Source organism: Oryx dammah, unplaced genomic scaffold (assembly GCF_014754425.2).
Source record: "Oryx dammah isolate SB20612 unplaced genomic scaffold, SCBI_Odam_1.1 HiC_scaffold_1, whole genome shotgun sequence".
NCBI classification, from domain to species: Eukaryota; Metazoa; Chordata; class Mammalia; order Artiodactyla; family Bovidae; genus Oryx; species Oryx dammah.
In genome coordinates, this window is record NW_024070185.1 from 108,059,688 (window position 1) to 108,076,561 (window position 16,874).

At 51.5% G+C, this 16,874-nt stretch overlaps 1 protein-coding gene across 8 annotated transcripts in view; it reads right to left on the reverse strand.

Annotated features, from left to right (window-relative positions):
- The window catches only part of CDK5RAP2 (CDK5 regulatory subunit associated protein 2), a 185,160-nt gene that overhangs the window by 135,227 nt on the left and 33,059 nt on the right, over positions 1-16,874 (reverse strand). For 7 of the 8 annotated variants that reach the window (XM_040241801.1, XM_040241770.1, XM_040241811.1 and 4 more), the window contains exons 5-7: positions 13,960-14,036; positions 7,482-7,605; positions 4,238-4,392 (exon numbers count right to left, since the gene is read on the reverse strand). In XM_040241801.1, the coding sequence (XP_040097735.1) occupies positions 4,238-4,392; positions 7,482-7,605; positions 13,960-14,036 (356 nt within the window). Of the gene's footprint in view, positions 1-4,237; positions 4,393-5,543; positions 6,472-7,481; positions 7,606-13,959; positions 14,037-16,874 lie in introns of those variants that run through there. The other variant, XM_040241819.1, reaches the window with a different exon arrangement.

The following is a 16,874-nucleotide window of genomic DNA, read 5'->3' on the forward strand; positions in this document are numbered from 1 at the left end:
CAGCCAGGACCCCTCAGGTAGAGCTGAGCATGACCCTCTCTGGGTCACGGAATTACCCCTTTCCCCATAGGAAGCTCTGCTCCCTGACCTCAGCCAAGCTATTTAACCTTTGAATCTGCATTTCCTTGGCTATAAAGTGGGGACAACTCGGCTTCTGTGGAATGAAGACAAGCTATTTAAAATGCTCCATGACCCCAGGTACACGGCAGACCTCGACAAACAACAGTGGCTATGATTACTTAAAAAAAAAAAAAAAAAAATTCAGCAATCAGCGTTTTGTTAGTGGACCCTCAGAAGTCTTTCTATCTAAGCCTAGAAAGCACCTCGGTAGGATAAAAAGAGCAACGGCCTGAGCGCCGGAGGTAAAGGGGAGGCGTGAGCTAAACGCAGCTGAAGCGCCCAGCAAGGGATTGGAGTACCTGAAAATTCATGTCCACCTGTACAAGTCCTATACCGAAATCCTAACCCCAAAGGAGATGGAATTAGGAGGTGGGGCCTTTGGGGAAGAGGTTGGAACCCTCAGGAGTGGCAACCTGAATGGAGCTGCAGAAAGACCCCACAGGCCAGGGATTGAGCGGACACCACGAGGAGCCCGAGGGCCAGACGAGGACCCCGGTGCGCCCACGCTGGCGCCTGGCTCTTGGACTCCCAGCCTCCAGCTGTAAGAAGTGAGCTTCTATTGTTCATAAGCTGCCCAGTCTGTCATGTTTCGTTATGGCACCCCAAAAGGACTAAAATAATTGAGCGTAGCAGGAACTGGCAGCTGGGGGGCAATGCCCCCCAAAACTCGGAAAGAGGAGTAAGACTGCTCTCTAGGGGTTCCACTCTGAAACCGTCACACAGTCCACTGGAGAGGCAGGAAGTCAGCAAACCGTACTCAGAATGGACTTGCTGTGCTGCAGGTAACTTATTCTCCAATAAAACGGATCGGTTTCAGTTACCTTAGGGTGACTTCCTCAGCGGCTCAGACAGTAAAGCGTCCGCCTGCAATGCGGGAGACCCGGGTTTGATCCCTGGGTTGGGAAGACCCCCTGGAGAAGGAAATGGCAACGCACTCCAGTATTCTTGCCTGGAGAAACCCTTGGACAGAGAAGGCTGGTAGAGTACAGTCCATGGGGTCACCAAGCGTCGGATACGACTTCACCTTCTAGTCACCTTTAAGCAAGTTCTAGACTGGGATGGAAAAGGAGCGGACTGTGGCCAGCCCGGAGCCCCTGCCCTGCTAAGGGAGCAGCCTCGGTCCAGCAAGACCCTGGCCCAGCCCTGCCGCTCGGGACAGAACAGGCAGCTGCAGAAGTCCCAGTAAGGGCTTATGTGCTGGGCTTAGTCGCTCAGTCGCGTCCGACGCTGGAACCCCATGGACTGTAGCCCGCCAGGCTCCCCTGTCCATGGAGATTCTCCAGGCGAGAATACTGGAGTGGGTCACCACGTCCTCCTCTAAGGGACCTTCCCAATCCAAGGATCAAACCCAGGTCTCCCACATTGCAGGCAAATTCTTTACTGACTGGGACACCAGGGAATACAGACAGAGAGCAAACCTAGGGAACTTCAGGAGACCACAGCAGCTGACGGTGCTCAACGAAGCTACTTCAGCACAGGCCTGCTCACCAAAATAAAAGCATGAAATATTCCCAGACCACCTGACCTGCCTCTTGAGAAATCTGTATGCAGGTCAGGAAGCAACAGTTAGAACTGGACATGGAACAACAGACTACTTCCAAATAGGAAAAGGAGTACGTCAAGGCTGTATACTGTCACCCTGCTTATTTAACTTATATGCAGAGTACATCCTGAGAAATGCTGGACTGGAAGAAACACAAGCTGGAATCAAGATTGCCAGGAGAAATCTCAATAACCTCAGATATGTAGATGACACCACCCTTATGGCATAAAGTGAAGAGGAGCTAAAAAGCCTCTTGATGAAAGTGAAAGAGGAGAGCGAAAAAGCTGGCTTAAAGCTCAACATTCAGAAAACGAAGATCATGGCATCCGGTCCCATCACTTCATGGCAAACAGATGAGAAAACAGTGGAAACAGTGTCAGACTTTATTTTGGGGGGCTCCAAAATCACTGCAGATGGTGATTGCAGCCATGAAATTAAAAGACACTTACTCCTTGGAAGAAAAGTTATGACCAACCTAGAGAGTATATTCAAAAGCAGAGACATTACTTTGCCGTCTAAGGTCCACCTAGTCAAGGCTATGGTTTTTCCTGTGGTCATGTATGGATGTGAGAGTTGGATGGTGAAGAAGGCTGAGCGCCGAAGAATTGATGCTTTTGAACTGTGGTGTTGGAGGAGACTCTTGAGAGTCCCTTGGACTGCAAGGACATCCAACCAGTCCATTCTGAAGGAGATCAACCCTGGGATTTCTTTGGAAGGAATGATGCTGAAACTGAAACCCCAGTACTTTGGCCACCTCATGCGAAGAGTTGACTCATTGGAAAAGACTCTGATGCTGGGAGGGATTGGGGGCAGGAGGAGAAGGGGACGACCGAGGATGAGATGGCTGGATGGCATCACGGACTGGATGGACGTGAGTCTGAGTGAACTCCGGGAGATGGTGATGGACAGGGAGGCCTGGCGTGCTGGGATTCATGGGGTCACAAAGAGTCAGACAGGACTGAGTGACTGAACTGAACTGAACTGATGCCCCAGGCCATCCAGTGAGAGAAAAAAACATGTCACCACCCTTCTGCTGAGTTGAATAATCAGTGATGACAGTCCTGGTTTGACCTCACAGGGTCAGACACTCTCCTCCCCAATACAAGAGAGGAGCTAGTGATGTAAGCCTGCCTCGAAGAATGAGGAAGAAAGCGATCTTTCCCCTCCCCCACCTCCAACTTTCCTTTGATTATAAAGCTGTAGCCCACTTACTCCTCGGGACAGCACCCTCTTGCCTGACCACGTGCATCTCTCACAAGCGTCCTATGTTAATAAATGTGCTTCTTGCCTATCACTTTGCCTCTCGCTGAATCCCTTCTGAGACACAAAGAACCTGAGCCTCAGTAAGTCTAGACACCAGGTGAGTGATTCTAATTGAAAGAGGGTGGGTTCAGATCCCAGACAAGTTTTAGCTGGGGTTTGAGTAAAGTCACGCTCAGAGGTGCGAAGTTTTGCTGCCACGCCTTGCAGGGTTTTAAGAGAAACTGGAATTCTAGACTTTCTCATGAAATTAGATTTTTTTCTTCCTAATGTTAGCAACAAATTAAAAGTTATCAAAATACTGTGTAGGCCAGATATAAGTGTTTGTGGGCCGTATTTGACCTGCAGGGCTCCTCCAGGCCCACTGCCTTAGAGACACAGACTAGACGTAAGGTCAGATTGAAGGAAATCAAGCAGCTAGATTACCTACCTTTGAGAAGGGTGGTGGGAGCCCAGGACACAAGCCAGGCCCTCCCAGGGAGGGCTCTGCTCAGGGGCAGCCGGCCGCGTGACAGATCTGGACCCACTTCACCAGGGCAGGACCACAGAGCCCTGTTCATCCAGCTCTGTGCTTTGGAACTCACCTCTGACCTCAGCTTAGCTTCCTGGGCAAGCCCGCCTTCAGGGAGGGAACACACCAGCTCTAGCCCCAGGAGAGTCTCACCACAGGGAGGGCCGCAGCAGAGCCAGCAGAAATCAGAGCGGCCCCTCCCCCCGATAGACAGTTGCACGTGGGTCTCCTGAGTTACTAGCTTGTTTCATCTCGTGAGCAATATGTCTGTGCCTTCCAAGAGTGTTTTTCCCTTTTTCCTTTGGCTACCAGGAAGCTTATGGCCAAAACCTGAATGCTAAATTTAGTATAAGCAGAACTTTTCAGCGTGAATTTCTGTCTACTAATCCCACCTCTGTCCTCATATCACTACCCTAATCCTTTTCCTTTCATCCTGATTTTCCCTAGTTTTCTCACTACGGGGACCAAGTAGAAAAAGAAGGGAACAAGGGGGTAACGCCTTCCCTTGTTTTGGATCATGCCGTGCTATGCTAAGACACTGCAGTTGTGTCCGACTCTCTGTGACCCCATGGACTGCAGAGCAGTAGGCTCCTCTGTCCATGGGATTCTCCGGGCAAGAACACTGGCGTGGGCTGCCGTTTCCTCCTCCAGGGGGCTCTTCCCAACCCAAGGATGGAGCCCACGTTCTGCGTCTCCTGTACTGGCAGGTGGGTTCTTTGCCACTAGGGCCAGCTGGGAGGCCCTGTAGTGGGTCATGCAGCCAGACGAACGGATGTCAGAGCCTCACGGGGGTGCGAGCCCACCTGTCCTTCCCTTCCAGGACCGCAGCCATCTCCAGGTTCCCCTCGCGCATCTGCTTCATCTCTGAAAGCTTGCTTTCCAGGCTCAGTCGCAGAGCCTTCTCTGATTCTGTCCCAGCAAAGGCCTTTTCCAGTTCTGCTTGGGCGGCTTTCACATCCTAGAGTTAAATTAAATGCATTTGATGCAATTTTTCAATACAATTGGGAACATTTTGAAAGGAAATTGGATTAAAACATAAATATTTATGACTTTTTCTCCGGCACATTTCCCCTCCCTGAATTGTACTACACATGGGGAGAATCAGTAATAAATACATTCACCAGCCATTTTCCCCCTCTTATATCCTGAAGAGTAATAGGCATTTCCAGTGGAAAAGACTCTACAAGAACCGTATTTGGGGGTTTTGAAAAATCGGATCAATATTTACAGCTTCAACGAGTACGAAGAGAAATGTGCTTCTCAACACCTAAACATACATAAATCCCTAAAAGTCACCGTCATCTCCACACATATTCATCCCACCACCCACTGCCCCCGCCCCCCCACTATTTTTTTTTTAAGATAATGACTACACGACTCGAAAGTACATTTTCTAAACCTCCAAGGCGATTTAGGTGGTGAGAAACTCTATGTTCTTCCTGAGAGCTCAGAGAAGCCAGAGGGAAATTGTCTAGATGGCGTGGGCAGCGTCTGCGTGAGGGGAAAGGCCCTGGTGCTCAGGAACGTGGCCTGACAGTGGGTCTGAATCTCCGAGCCCTCAGGCCAGCAGCCTCTGACTGTGCCACAAAGAGGAAAGTGAGATCAAACTGGGCTCAAAACCCAGCTCTCCCACTTACTCACTGGGTGACCTCGCGTAGCCCCTTGACCTCCCTGAGCCCGTTAAGTGAAAGTGAAGTCGCTCAGTCGTGTCCGACTCTTTGCGACCCCATGGACTAGAGCCTACTGGGCTTCTCAGTCCATGAGATTCTCCAGGCAAGAATACTGGAGTGGGTTACCATTTCCTTCTCCAGGGGATCTTCCTGACCCAGGGATCGAACCCGGGTCTGTCGCATTGGAGGCAGACGCTTTAACCTCTGAGCCACGAGGGAAGCCCTGAGTCCGTTTCCCAACCTGTAAGACAGGGACAGAAACCTCCCTGGCGGTCCAGGGACTAAGACTGAGAGCTCCCAGTGCAGGGGGCCGGCGTTCGATCCCCGGTCAGGGAACTAGAGCCCACATCCACAGCTGAAGATCCCACGTGCCTCAACTGGGGCCTGGTGCAGCCAAATAAATAATTAAATAAGCAGAAAACAGAAAGCAAATAAGCACCACCTCTCCAGAGTTGCTGGAGACTCTGTCGCATGCCTGCTTCATCCCAGGAGGCTCCGAAAATGCTGGCTCCCCTCCCTGCCCCTTCCAGTGTGTCCTCCACCACCACCTTCCCAAGAGGGTGAGAGCCTGGCGATCTCGATGGCAGCTGGGGAAAACTTACCAATGTTCTGAGACAAAGAACAGCAAAATCCGTTATTTGCTGAGTGCCTACTGATGCCGGGCTTTGAGTAAGGAGCTTTATTTATATTATCTGTGATCCTCACTCCACTCTAGGAAGTTACAGACTGAGAGACAGCCTAGGGCAGCTCAGCACGGAAACTCTGCAGTCAGACCGCCCGGCACCCGCTCTGCGCCCGTGGACCCAGGTTTTTGTTCTCAAAGAGGAACAACTACCTCATACATTTGCTGAAGGGATGAACAAAATCCGTGTGTGAAAAGGCTAAGAAACCCTTCTTAGGTGCGACGTATGGTGTCTCAGACGTGGCAAGCCCCCCATAAATCGCTGGCTCACTGCAGTTTATTACAATTACTGCAGGGCAGGCACCTTCGGCCTCATTTCACAGACGAGGCAGCTGAGGCTCAAGGGGCAAATGTCTTTTCCAAGGTGACACACTAGTGTCAGAGCGGGGACTCAACCCAGTACATCAGTCAGGCTGTTGCCCTAAAACGCGGGGAAGCACCGAGCCGGGAAACCTAAGGTGACTAAACCAAGAGATTACGTTTCCTGAAGTCTCAGAATTACATTTCAACTTCAGAATTTGTGCTCAAAAGACTCTCCTTTTGCTTTCAGCTCAGCTGCTTATGATCCAGACTAGGTTCCCCGCCCCTTCTGCGCCAGGCTCCTCATCGGTATTTTGGACCTGCACACCCCTCTGGGGCTGTTGTGAACAGGAAGAATGGAAAAGACCATTATCAGCCATAAAGCGCGGTACAAGTGGGCCTGCTGTTTCCTTCCAGGTGTCACCTCCCCTCTTACCTGCTCAGAAGAATCAAGGTCACAGGCAGAGAAAGAGGTGACACGACAGACTTCAAAGATCAAGAGTGAAGGAGCTGCGCGTGTTCCCCAGTACTAGCTTAATATGGAGGAAAGCTTTCTAACACCTAGGAGACTATATATTTTGGCCAAGGAGCTTTCTGCCTCCCAACAGTCATGGGCAGCACCTGGCTGAGAGTCAGTGGGAGGAGGGGCTCCACGAGCGGCTCCCCGAGAAGAAGGGTCAGGGAGCATGGGCAGGATGCAGGCCGGAGCCTGGGCTCCGGGGGCCCGGGCCACGCAGCCACGCAGGTAGGGAAGCCTGGCTCCGGGCTGAGCTGTGTGGGCCCTCCCCTCGCCGGGCCTCAGCTTCCCTGCTGCAAAGAGACTGAACTAGACGAGAGGAAGGCGGGCGTGACAGCCGGAACACAGGCTTTAGAACCAGCAGCCTAAGTCTGAATGGGCTTCCCTGGTGGCTCAGCGGTCAAGAACCCACCTGCCAATGTGGGAGACACAGGAGAGGCGGGTTTGATTCTGGGTCGGGAAGACCCCACGGAGCGGGAAAAGGTGGCAACCCGCTCCAGCATTCTTACCTGGGAAATCCCATGGACAGACGACCTGGCGGGCTACCGTCTATGGGGTCACAAAGAGACAGACACCACTTAGCGACTAAACAACAGGAACGTTTAAACGGGGCTTAAACTGGACTAGCGTTTCTCTCTGTCCCTCCGTGTCCGTGTCCTCACTGACAGGACACACAGTCAAGGGCGGCGTGCAGGGCACGTGGGTACGGGTCCCATACGCACAGCGCCCACAGCAGGGCTGGGGCCAGGAGGCACTCAGGAAGCGGGCTCTCGCTTCTGCTGACACCCTGACAGGTTACAGAAAAAAGGAACAAGATTCTGACCCCTCTGGTATGAACCCACTGTGAGGAACAGTTCCCTCAGGGCTTGCAGACTCGCCTCTTCTAAGAGGTGGATCCTCTTGGTTAGGACATCTTCGACCTGGCGGACCTTCTTCTGAGCATCTTCCTTCACCCGCTGAACTTCAGAGCCGCCCCCTCCGGCAAGGCTCTCAACTGCTTTGCTGTGAAGAGAGGCAAACGCGTAAAATGCACAAGAGTGATGTCGGATGGAGATTCCAGCGGCTCCAAAGAGTCAAACTATACTTACTGGTCCCTTTTCCCACAGACCTGGGCTGAGCTTTTCTCTTTTTCTTTTTAATATTCGTAATTCACAAGCAGAAATAACGTAATCTATGAATGTATTAAATCAGCCATGCAGTACACCACGTTACGTGCCAACTATACTTCAGTTAAACACGCATACGTGGTATCTGCGTATGTACATGTAGGTGGTTTGTACACTACCCAGTCATTTCCTTAGGGTCAATTCCTGAAAAAGGAATTACTAAGTTAAAGGATAAGCACATTTTCAAGACATCTGACAGCGACTGCCAAATTCCCCACCATAAAACTTCTGATAAAGCACACCTCCACCACTGGCAGGAAAGCAGAGAGTGGGTGTGCGAACCAGTGTGCAAGGGGCGGAACGCGGGGGGCTCCTGTGGCGGCCCAGTGGCCTGGCCCAGTGTGCCCGCTGCAGGGGGCACACACTCAAGCCCTGGTCAGGGACTGAACACGCCGCCTAGTGCAGCCTCAGAGGAGAGAGCACAGGGGCCAGGCAGCAGAGAGAACAAACCTGAGCGGAAAGGTCAGCCACTGGAGGGAAAGCGTCTCAAAGCCTGCACGACGGTTCCGTGAGCACCAGCGGCAACTGCAGGCCTGAGGGGAGGGGGTCACCCGCTCCCCATGCCCCCCCACCCCGCCTCCAACGCAAAGCCAGAGCTCGGGCCACGGGGCGTCACGGGGCGCCCGCTCCGCCTGACCAGGGGCGGTGGGGCTGGCGCTCCAGCACCGGACACGGGGCCACCACCACTGATGGCCTTTCCTTTTGGTTCTCAAAAGAGAAAAACGGGGTCAGATGTGAATTTCTGAGACACAATCTCAGAGCAGTTCTCATCGGGTTTCCAAAGTGACTGCAGATTTCCGGAAGGCAGAATAATAAAGGAAACGGCTCCACCTAAAGCTCGATTCTCAGAAACACGGCAAGAAAATGAATCTATTCATTGCCAGCCTCCCATGCCCTACTTACTTTAAGGGTATATAACATTTTTCCACCCGGGAGCCACGTGAGCAGACACACTCATGCGCAGGCCACGTGCACTTCTGACTGAGAGCAATGGCGAGTCAAGAGGGCCGTGCTTGCCGCCCACGTCTCAGACACAAGTCGCTGCAAACACAGACTCCATTGCCATCTCGTTCCCTGCTACCAACAGGCCTTCAGAGCTGCCCCTCCCCCGTGTCATGATATCACTTTAATGGAATTCATTGTGAATAACTGCAAAGAAAGAACAGGGGCTCTGCGGCTGAACAGATCTGCTTCCAAATTTTGACTCTATTACATCCTCAGCGTGACTCTGGCTAAATTACCTCTTACACCTCAGTTTCCTCATTTGACAAATGAGATGATTACCTCTTAGAACTAACGTGCTAACACGCGTGTCGCTCCTCTGATCTGAGCGATGCCCGCCAGCCTGCGAGGACGGCGGTGCTGGCCCCTGCTGAGTGGCTCTGAGCGGCCTTGCTGCCCACCTCGGCGGGTGTCAGAGCTGAGGACAGACCCTCCGGGCTGAGACTAAGGCCACCATGGCCGCCTCCCGATGGATGCCATGAAATGTCCTCAGCCCCCCACCCAATCCCCTCCATCATTTTCTGATCAGGACTGTCTGGGATTCACTCCTCAAGAGGCACTAAACATGGCTGAAAGATTTCTGTTTTAAAATCTTTCCCCTCCTGAGCCTTGAACACAGGATTTTTCCAGTCCTGAACTTCCACTGACTACCACAAATGTTTTACCCGTTCGGTTTTAGAGGAACTTCTCTAGAAAACCGCTCGCTCCACCACCCTCCCTCTACCCCGCACCACCTCCCCCCACAGCCAGCAAGTGCAAATACCAGCCCCGATCAAACGTCTGTGCTTTGCAGTCTGAATCATACACATGGTCAAGAGGCTGACTACAATTTTTAACAAGTACTGGCATTATTCAATTCGGCTGCATTTTAGTTATGCCACTAAAATGTATTCCCAATAATAAATGTTCCAACTTTTCATTTATCATCTTTGTATTTTACAGTTACTGTAGCAATAAAATTTATACTCGGCAGTATGGTGCAATTTTCCCCTACTAATGGAATTATTATTTTTGTTTGTGTTTTAAAGCCACAGAGATAAAATTTACTCCTGACAATGTGTCTGCTTTTGCTCTTAATGTCCCCTTATTGTAACTGAGAAATATAACAATAGAAAGCCAAAAAACATATATGTTTACTGCACAGCGAGGTGGAGCGAGCTGTTGCCAGAAGAACTGGGCAAGTCCTCCCATCCGCTGAGCCTCAGTTTTCTCTTCACTCAAATGGGAATACTGGCTGCCTCAAATAGCTGTTATAAAATCAGATGCGATAAAGCATGTCACGTGCCAGGCCTAGGATCTGGGCCAAAGTAGGACCTCAATAAATGTTAGTTCTTGGAAGGTAGGAGGGAAGCTCAAGAAGGAGGGGTTATATGTAAGCTTACAGCTGAGTCACACTGCTGTAATCAGCACTGTAACAGCACTGCGAAGCAATCATCTTCCAATTAAAAACACACTTTTAAAAACATGTTAGTTCTCTCCTTTCTTTACAGAACTTCTCTTTACAGAATCTGGCACAAGAGATGAGACAGACAGCAAGACCGAAGGAGAGAAAGGGTTTAGAGAAGCGGCTCTAACCCAGCTTTCCACCCAATACAAGAAAGAACTTTTCTGAGAACACCACCCTCGCTATTCTTTTTAACCCTCAACATTTCCTCTTGATTCTTTCTATCCTAGTTATGGTTCTTTAGGAAAAGCCAGGGCTTTTCCCGTAACAGATGCTGGGCAGTTCGGGGCCAGGACAAGTACCTTCAGGTGCTTGGTGGACGCAGCGCAGAGCCACAGCGGGTCATCCGTACAAAGGCCCCGGGAAACAGGAAGAGCGGAGAGGCCAAGACTCAGAAGCCAAAGACCCAGCCACTGGCCAGGGCCCCTGCCTTTCCACGGCCCCCGCCTCCACTCAGGTAGGGGACCAGACTCGGGGCCTCACGAGGTGTACAGTCATGCTGGAGAAGCGAGAATCACACGCAGGAAAACCAAGTACCCAAAACCTAGCGCTGGGCTACAAGTCAGGGACTCGAGTCCTAATTCCAGCTCTGGTCTTTATAAGCAGTTTTGCTGCGCTCTTTCCCTTCTCCAGACCTGAATTCCCCTCCTTGAGGAAAAGGAGGTTTTTCTGAGAAAGCTGCCTAGCTCCCAGGATAATGCTGGAAGGCGAATGAACTTGAAAGCATCTTATCACCGGTGAAGTGTGACATGCACATGAGGAGTCTGCGGAGAGGCTGAGGTGTGGCCCGCAGGCAGCCACGGGACTCAGCCTGGGCCTCTATGGCGGGGAGGCAACAGCAGAGTCACCAGGGCAGCAGAGAACAGGAAGCAGAGGAGGCCTGCCAGGGCAAAGCCAGAGCGACGGGGCAGGGCATGCTCAGTATCTGTGCGCCACTTGGGATGAGGCACTGGTGGAGAGCAAGCTGGAGCAGTGGAGTCACTGTGAATATCCGTATGTACAGACTCTGCCCTGGGAGGCTTCCTTGACATCACCCTGCCCACCCCTTACCCAGCCCTGTGGACTCTGCTTCCCAAACGTCCACCCAATCCCCACCAACAGCTCATCACGAGTCTCTCAGCTCAACTACTGAACTCGCCTCCTAACTTGGCTCCCTGCCTGCACCCCGGCTCCCCCCACAGAACATTCCCCACTCAGCCTCCAGAGTGACCTTTAAAAAAAAAAAAAAAGCCCTGATTGTGTCAGTGGCTTTAAACTCATGACTATTTTCCGTGGGATCTCAGGATAAAGACCAAAATCTCTAGCGTGGACTCAAGACCCTGCAAGACGAGCCTGAGCCCCGAGGCTTGCTGGGTCACCTGAGACGTGCACACTCCCTTCTTCTTCGAGACTCTCCACTCTTACCCCTGGTTAAGGCCTACTTGCCCCCAGGTCTCATCGCAAATGCTGCCTTTCCGGCCACAGACCTCTACTTACCTACGGCCTCTGCGCTTACTCTCACGGCACCCTTTCTTCTCTGAGCTCTTTTCCCAATTTGTATTTACAGATCTATATTTCCAAGTATTTGATCCCCATCACTGCTTCCAGAATGTAAGCCCCACCTGTCTGTCTGGATCACCGCTCTATTCTCAGGAACCTAGGCCAGTACCGCACATAACAACCGCTTGAGAAATATTTTCTGAATAAATTAATTAAGCTGATCAGATCAAGAAAGGGCCCCAAACTCCAGTCTAGGCACTTGGGGAGTCGAGGCACACACACGTGGGCACCCGCCATGGAATGCTCAGCCTGGTGTGCTGGTATCCAGGTGTGCGCGTGGCCTTTGTGAGTCTGGGCCTCCATGTACACACGCCTGGCTAGAAACAAGTCCTGGCCAAGACCCGCAGCAGGCAGGGCGCTGAGTAGGCAACAGACCGAATTCTACCACTGGTTTCCCGGCTTGGTAAAGTCGATTTGACTCCCTGCCCAGAGAATGATGTTGCTTCCAAACAACGACAAAAGCAACCAACAAAAACAACGTATTAAGGGAGCCCCTGGCAGCCCAGTGCTTAGGGCTCAGTGCTTTCAGTGCCGTGGGCCCAGGCTCCATGAGAAACCAAGAGCTCCCGAGCCACCCGGCAGAGAAAAGGGAAAATAAACACCACCACCAACGGGCAGTGTGGTTCATTCATTCATCCATCAGTCATCCACTGAGAAGACACCACGTGCGCAGGGTCAGCGCTGCCCTGAGAAGCCTGGCCTGGGGCCCTCTAGTCTCCCCCAAGCCCACAGCCGTCCACACTGGCTGCTGGCTGGGAGACGGCAACAAGGACCATGGAGCCCGGCCCAGCGCAGAGCAGCTGTGGGCGTTTCAGCCACTCGGTCAGGTCCAACTCTTTGTGACCCCGTGGACAGCAGGACCCTCTGTCCATGGGATTTCCCAGACAAGAATACTGGAGTGGGTTGCCACTTCCTTTTCCAGAGGATCTTCCCAACGCGGGATCGAACCTGCGTCTCCCACCTTGCAGGCAGACTCTTGACCACTGAGCCCCCGGGGACGCCCTCGCAGTGCAGCTTGCCCCAGGCCGCCGTGGAGCTCCGCTGCCGCCACGCGAACTTCCAGCCGGGCCCTCGGTGGGTCAGCTCCAGGAAGTCTTCAGCATCTCGCAAGTGAAACTCGGCGCACTCTCATGTCCCCCCCATACTCATAAATGCCCTCTGTCGTTGCGCCCCCATCACACGTTCACATGCTCACCACTGCCCATGTGTTCTGAGGAAAGGAAAGTCTCTTCTCAAATCCTCAGCACATTTACCTACTAAATGCTTATGAATGAATGAATAACCAATTGAGACACAGACTCTACTCTGAACTGTGACTGCTGTTCAATAAATATTTAAATTAATTAACTAATTAATTGGTTAAAATAATAGTTTTCGATTTGTTTAAAGCAGTAGAGCCCTTCCTTTAATGAAATACTACAGGGGACCCTAGTACAAAAAACACACACAAAAATTAGCTACTCTGGCCGAAGCCCCACACTCTGCCCCCGAGCCTCACCCACCTCGGGGCTCCCTCTAAGGCCCCAAGGCCCTCGGCCTTTCCCGGCGATGAAAACGAACGAGCTGCGGGGGTCACTGACAATACAGCTGGATGGGACAGACACATCCCTAAGGAAGGAGGCCGGACACGAAAGCACGAGCGCAGCAGACGACTCCTGTTGTCTGAGTTCAAAAACAGGTAGGACTGAGCAACGCGGGTGCCTGCCGTGAGCGCAGGGCTGAGCTCGGTGAAGGAGTGTAAGTTCCGGGAGCACAAAGGAAACGTCCAGGGGCCTGAGGGCCTTCTGGTGTGTGGTCTGGACGGTGGCCCCATAGCCGTGCTCGCTCCATGAAAAGCATCACGCTGTGCACTTAGCGTCGGCACATTTTCCTGTGTCATATCTTTGTAACATACTTAGAGGAAATGGTTAGGTAGATGAGACACTCAGAGAGCATCACCGGCTCGGCGGACGTGAGTTTGAGCAAACTCCGGAAGATGGTGAAGGACAGGGAAGCCTGCCGTGCCGCAGCCCATGGGGTCGCAAGGAGTCGGACAGGACTTGGCAGGCTCAACAACAACATTCCATTTTAGAAGTTTGTTGAAAAATAAATAAAAATGAAAACTCCTCAGGGTACTGAGAGCAACTGGCTTAGAAACACAAGGCTCTCTTCTCCTAGCGCGACCAGCCGCCGCCACAAGCCCAGGTGATGAGGACAGGTACTCACGAGGCTTTGATGAGCAGCCGCTCTCTCTCCTGCAGCTCCCGCTTCAGGCTCTCTACTTCCACCTTGAGCTCGATGTTCTTCGGGACAAGATCAGAAGAGAAAAGAAACATGTGAGGCACAGGCCACCCGAATGCCTTTGGTGGGGAACCCGCCTTCAGCGTGAACTGGCCCCGACGCTCTTAATGGATATGACGCTCTTAATGGGCAGATGTTGATTTAAACCCTCATTAGCCTCGGGGCACAGGGAAAAGGGGGTATTAAACACTGGCGGGCTCCAAAGAAAGCCCTGGGTTTCTCAAGGCTTGGAACAATTATGTAAATATTCCAAGCATCTAACAGCCAGAGCACTCAAACATTGAGGCATAAATGTCATACAAGTCAGGCTGATTTAAAAATTGTTTGCCCTCCGCCAAGCAAATTTACAAGCAATTCTGCATTTGCTTTTCCCATTCCAAGGCAATTACTTCTGGTTGTTTACAATCATGCACGTGGTGGTTGGAGCAGTGGGAACGTGTTGCAGCTTCAAAAAAAAAAACATGTGGATGGGAAGCCACATCACTGCCTGTCTCATTTCAGCGTGAGATTTCGGGGTACCCCCTTCCCAAAGAGCCGCGACTGCGTAGGGCCCGCTGCCTGGAAGGGGCGCCACAGGGCTCTCCAGCCAGCTTCCTCTTCACTGACCGAAACAAAGGGAGACTCACAGGGCCTTGGGCTTGCAACTCCTGTGACAGCCCAAAGGCAGGATCTTTGGCACCCGGAGCACAACATGAGGCTGTGAGGCAGAGACAGGCTTGAAGAACCAGCTCACCAACGTCCTCAGATGGGTTAGATGAATTCACCCAGCACAGAGGCGGGTCCAAGTGTGTGGTCTGCGGAGGGCTGCTGTAAATCCACGATTTCTGCAACCCTGCACCTGCTTTATTCTAATAATGTTCACCAACCTGACATGCTCTTCCCTAATACATGTGTGTCACTGTAGCGATTTACAATCTCAGAGGACATGCCTCCTTCTGTTCAGCCAAACAGCCCCAAAGGGTGGAGCACCCCTGACGGAGAAGTCTGCCAGAAAGGGAAGGCCACGGCCTCGGGACTTGAGGACTGTTCCTTCAGTCGCTCGGTCATGTCTCACTTTTTGCAACCCCGAGAACTGCGGCACGCCAGGGCCCCCTGTCCCTTACTATGTCCCAGAGTTTGCTCAGACTCATGTCCATTGAGTCAACGATGCCAGACCTGGCTTCAGATTCTGTCTCCACTCGTTACTGGGCAGAAACTGCGCTGGGTCAGTGGATGTTCGTCCACTCATTACTTCACGTGACAGACACACACCAACCCCTGTGACAGGCCGAGCACCGGCTAAGCGTCGAGGCCGCCGTGGTAGGCAAGGCAGACACAGCCCCTGCCTTCCTGCTCATATCCAACACTAAAGCACAAGTGGGAGCCTATAATTGACCTTAGAAACACAAGCCCAAGGGACTTCCCTGATGGTCCAGTGGCTAAGAGTCCTCACTCCCAACTCAAGGGGCCCGGGTTCGATCCCTAGTCAGGGAACTAGAGTCTGCAAGCTGCAACGAAAGATCGTGAATGCTGCAACCACAGAGACCCCCGGTGCCGCAAGACGCAGACAAGTAAACAAACATTAAAAGAAACAAGAGCTCCCATCACAAAGGGGGGAAAATCTTAGAAAGGAAAAGGAGGAGGCAGTCCTCACTGCCCCCTCAGATCCCGCAGGGGCCACATGGCAAACACGAGGCCCAGCTGCCCTGGTGGATTCGAGGACTGGGCGAGCTAACAAACGAGACACGGCGAGGAGACAGGGCTCAGGCGGCGTTGTTTTCTTCGCCACCAAACAACGGACAGTAAGGAAGCCATCTCTGCAGAACTTTTCCTGGAAAAACCTGATCTCTGCATAAAGGACACTTGAGTGTCGGCACACAACGTCTTCAACTGTGGTTTTGGGAAAACTGTAGAAACCCCTTCAAAGAGAAGATTCCTCTTCCAGCTCTCCAAAGGGCAGAGAGCTTCTATGTAATAGGTGACATCATATGTTCTAAGTGATTTGCTTTCTGATGAACCGACTGGCAGCCCCAGACCAGCGAATTTACAAGACTACACAGCTAACATGTCCACGATATTATTCTTTGCAAGCCTGATACTTCAAGCTATAAACTTATATACATGGTGATCGAATTTTCTAAACCAAAAATCAAGACACCATATAAGTATCAAACTGAATATCATTATAAAAAAGAATGAAGAAGCTCTTAAACCACTATAAAGGAAACATATACAAGATATTGTTAATATCAAAGCAGAACATGCTCACGTTTATATGAAGAGGGCGTTGATACATAATATACACACACGCAACGGCTGCGTGCAGACACGTTAAATTTCTCTGCCTGAAGAATTAATCATATTGGTTAGATCTAGGGAACCAGGAGACAAGGGTGGAAGAAAGTCTTTCCAGTGTATACCTTCTATACGTTTTGATTCTGAACCATGTACATCTATCCAAAAAATTAAAATTTAAATAAAAGTACAATCAAATCAACCCATCTAGCCAAGCAGTGGAAAAAGAAGAGCTGAAACCACACAGCACGGTGAGGCAGGCAGACCCAGGTTCAAAGCCCACCTCCCAGCGCAGCAACACGACAGCAAGCATGTTACTGATCTTTCCTGAGCTTAGTTTCCTCTCGTGCAAGATAAAGATCATTTCCATGGGACAAGACTGTCTTGAGAATTAAAAGAAGATGATGAAAGTAGAAACACCCAGGACAGGTGCCTGGCCAGGAGGAAGCAGCTTCCTTCTTTTGGGTTTCCTAACACCCATATCTGTCCTGAGGCACAGGACAATCACACATAAGTAGGAAATATTATAGGTGATGGGCTTTTCTTTAAAATTTTGATTGCATTAC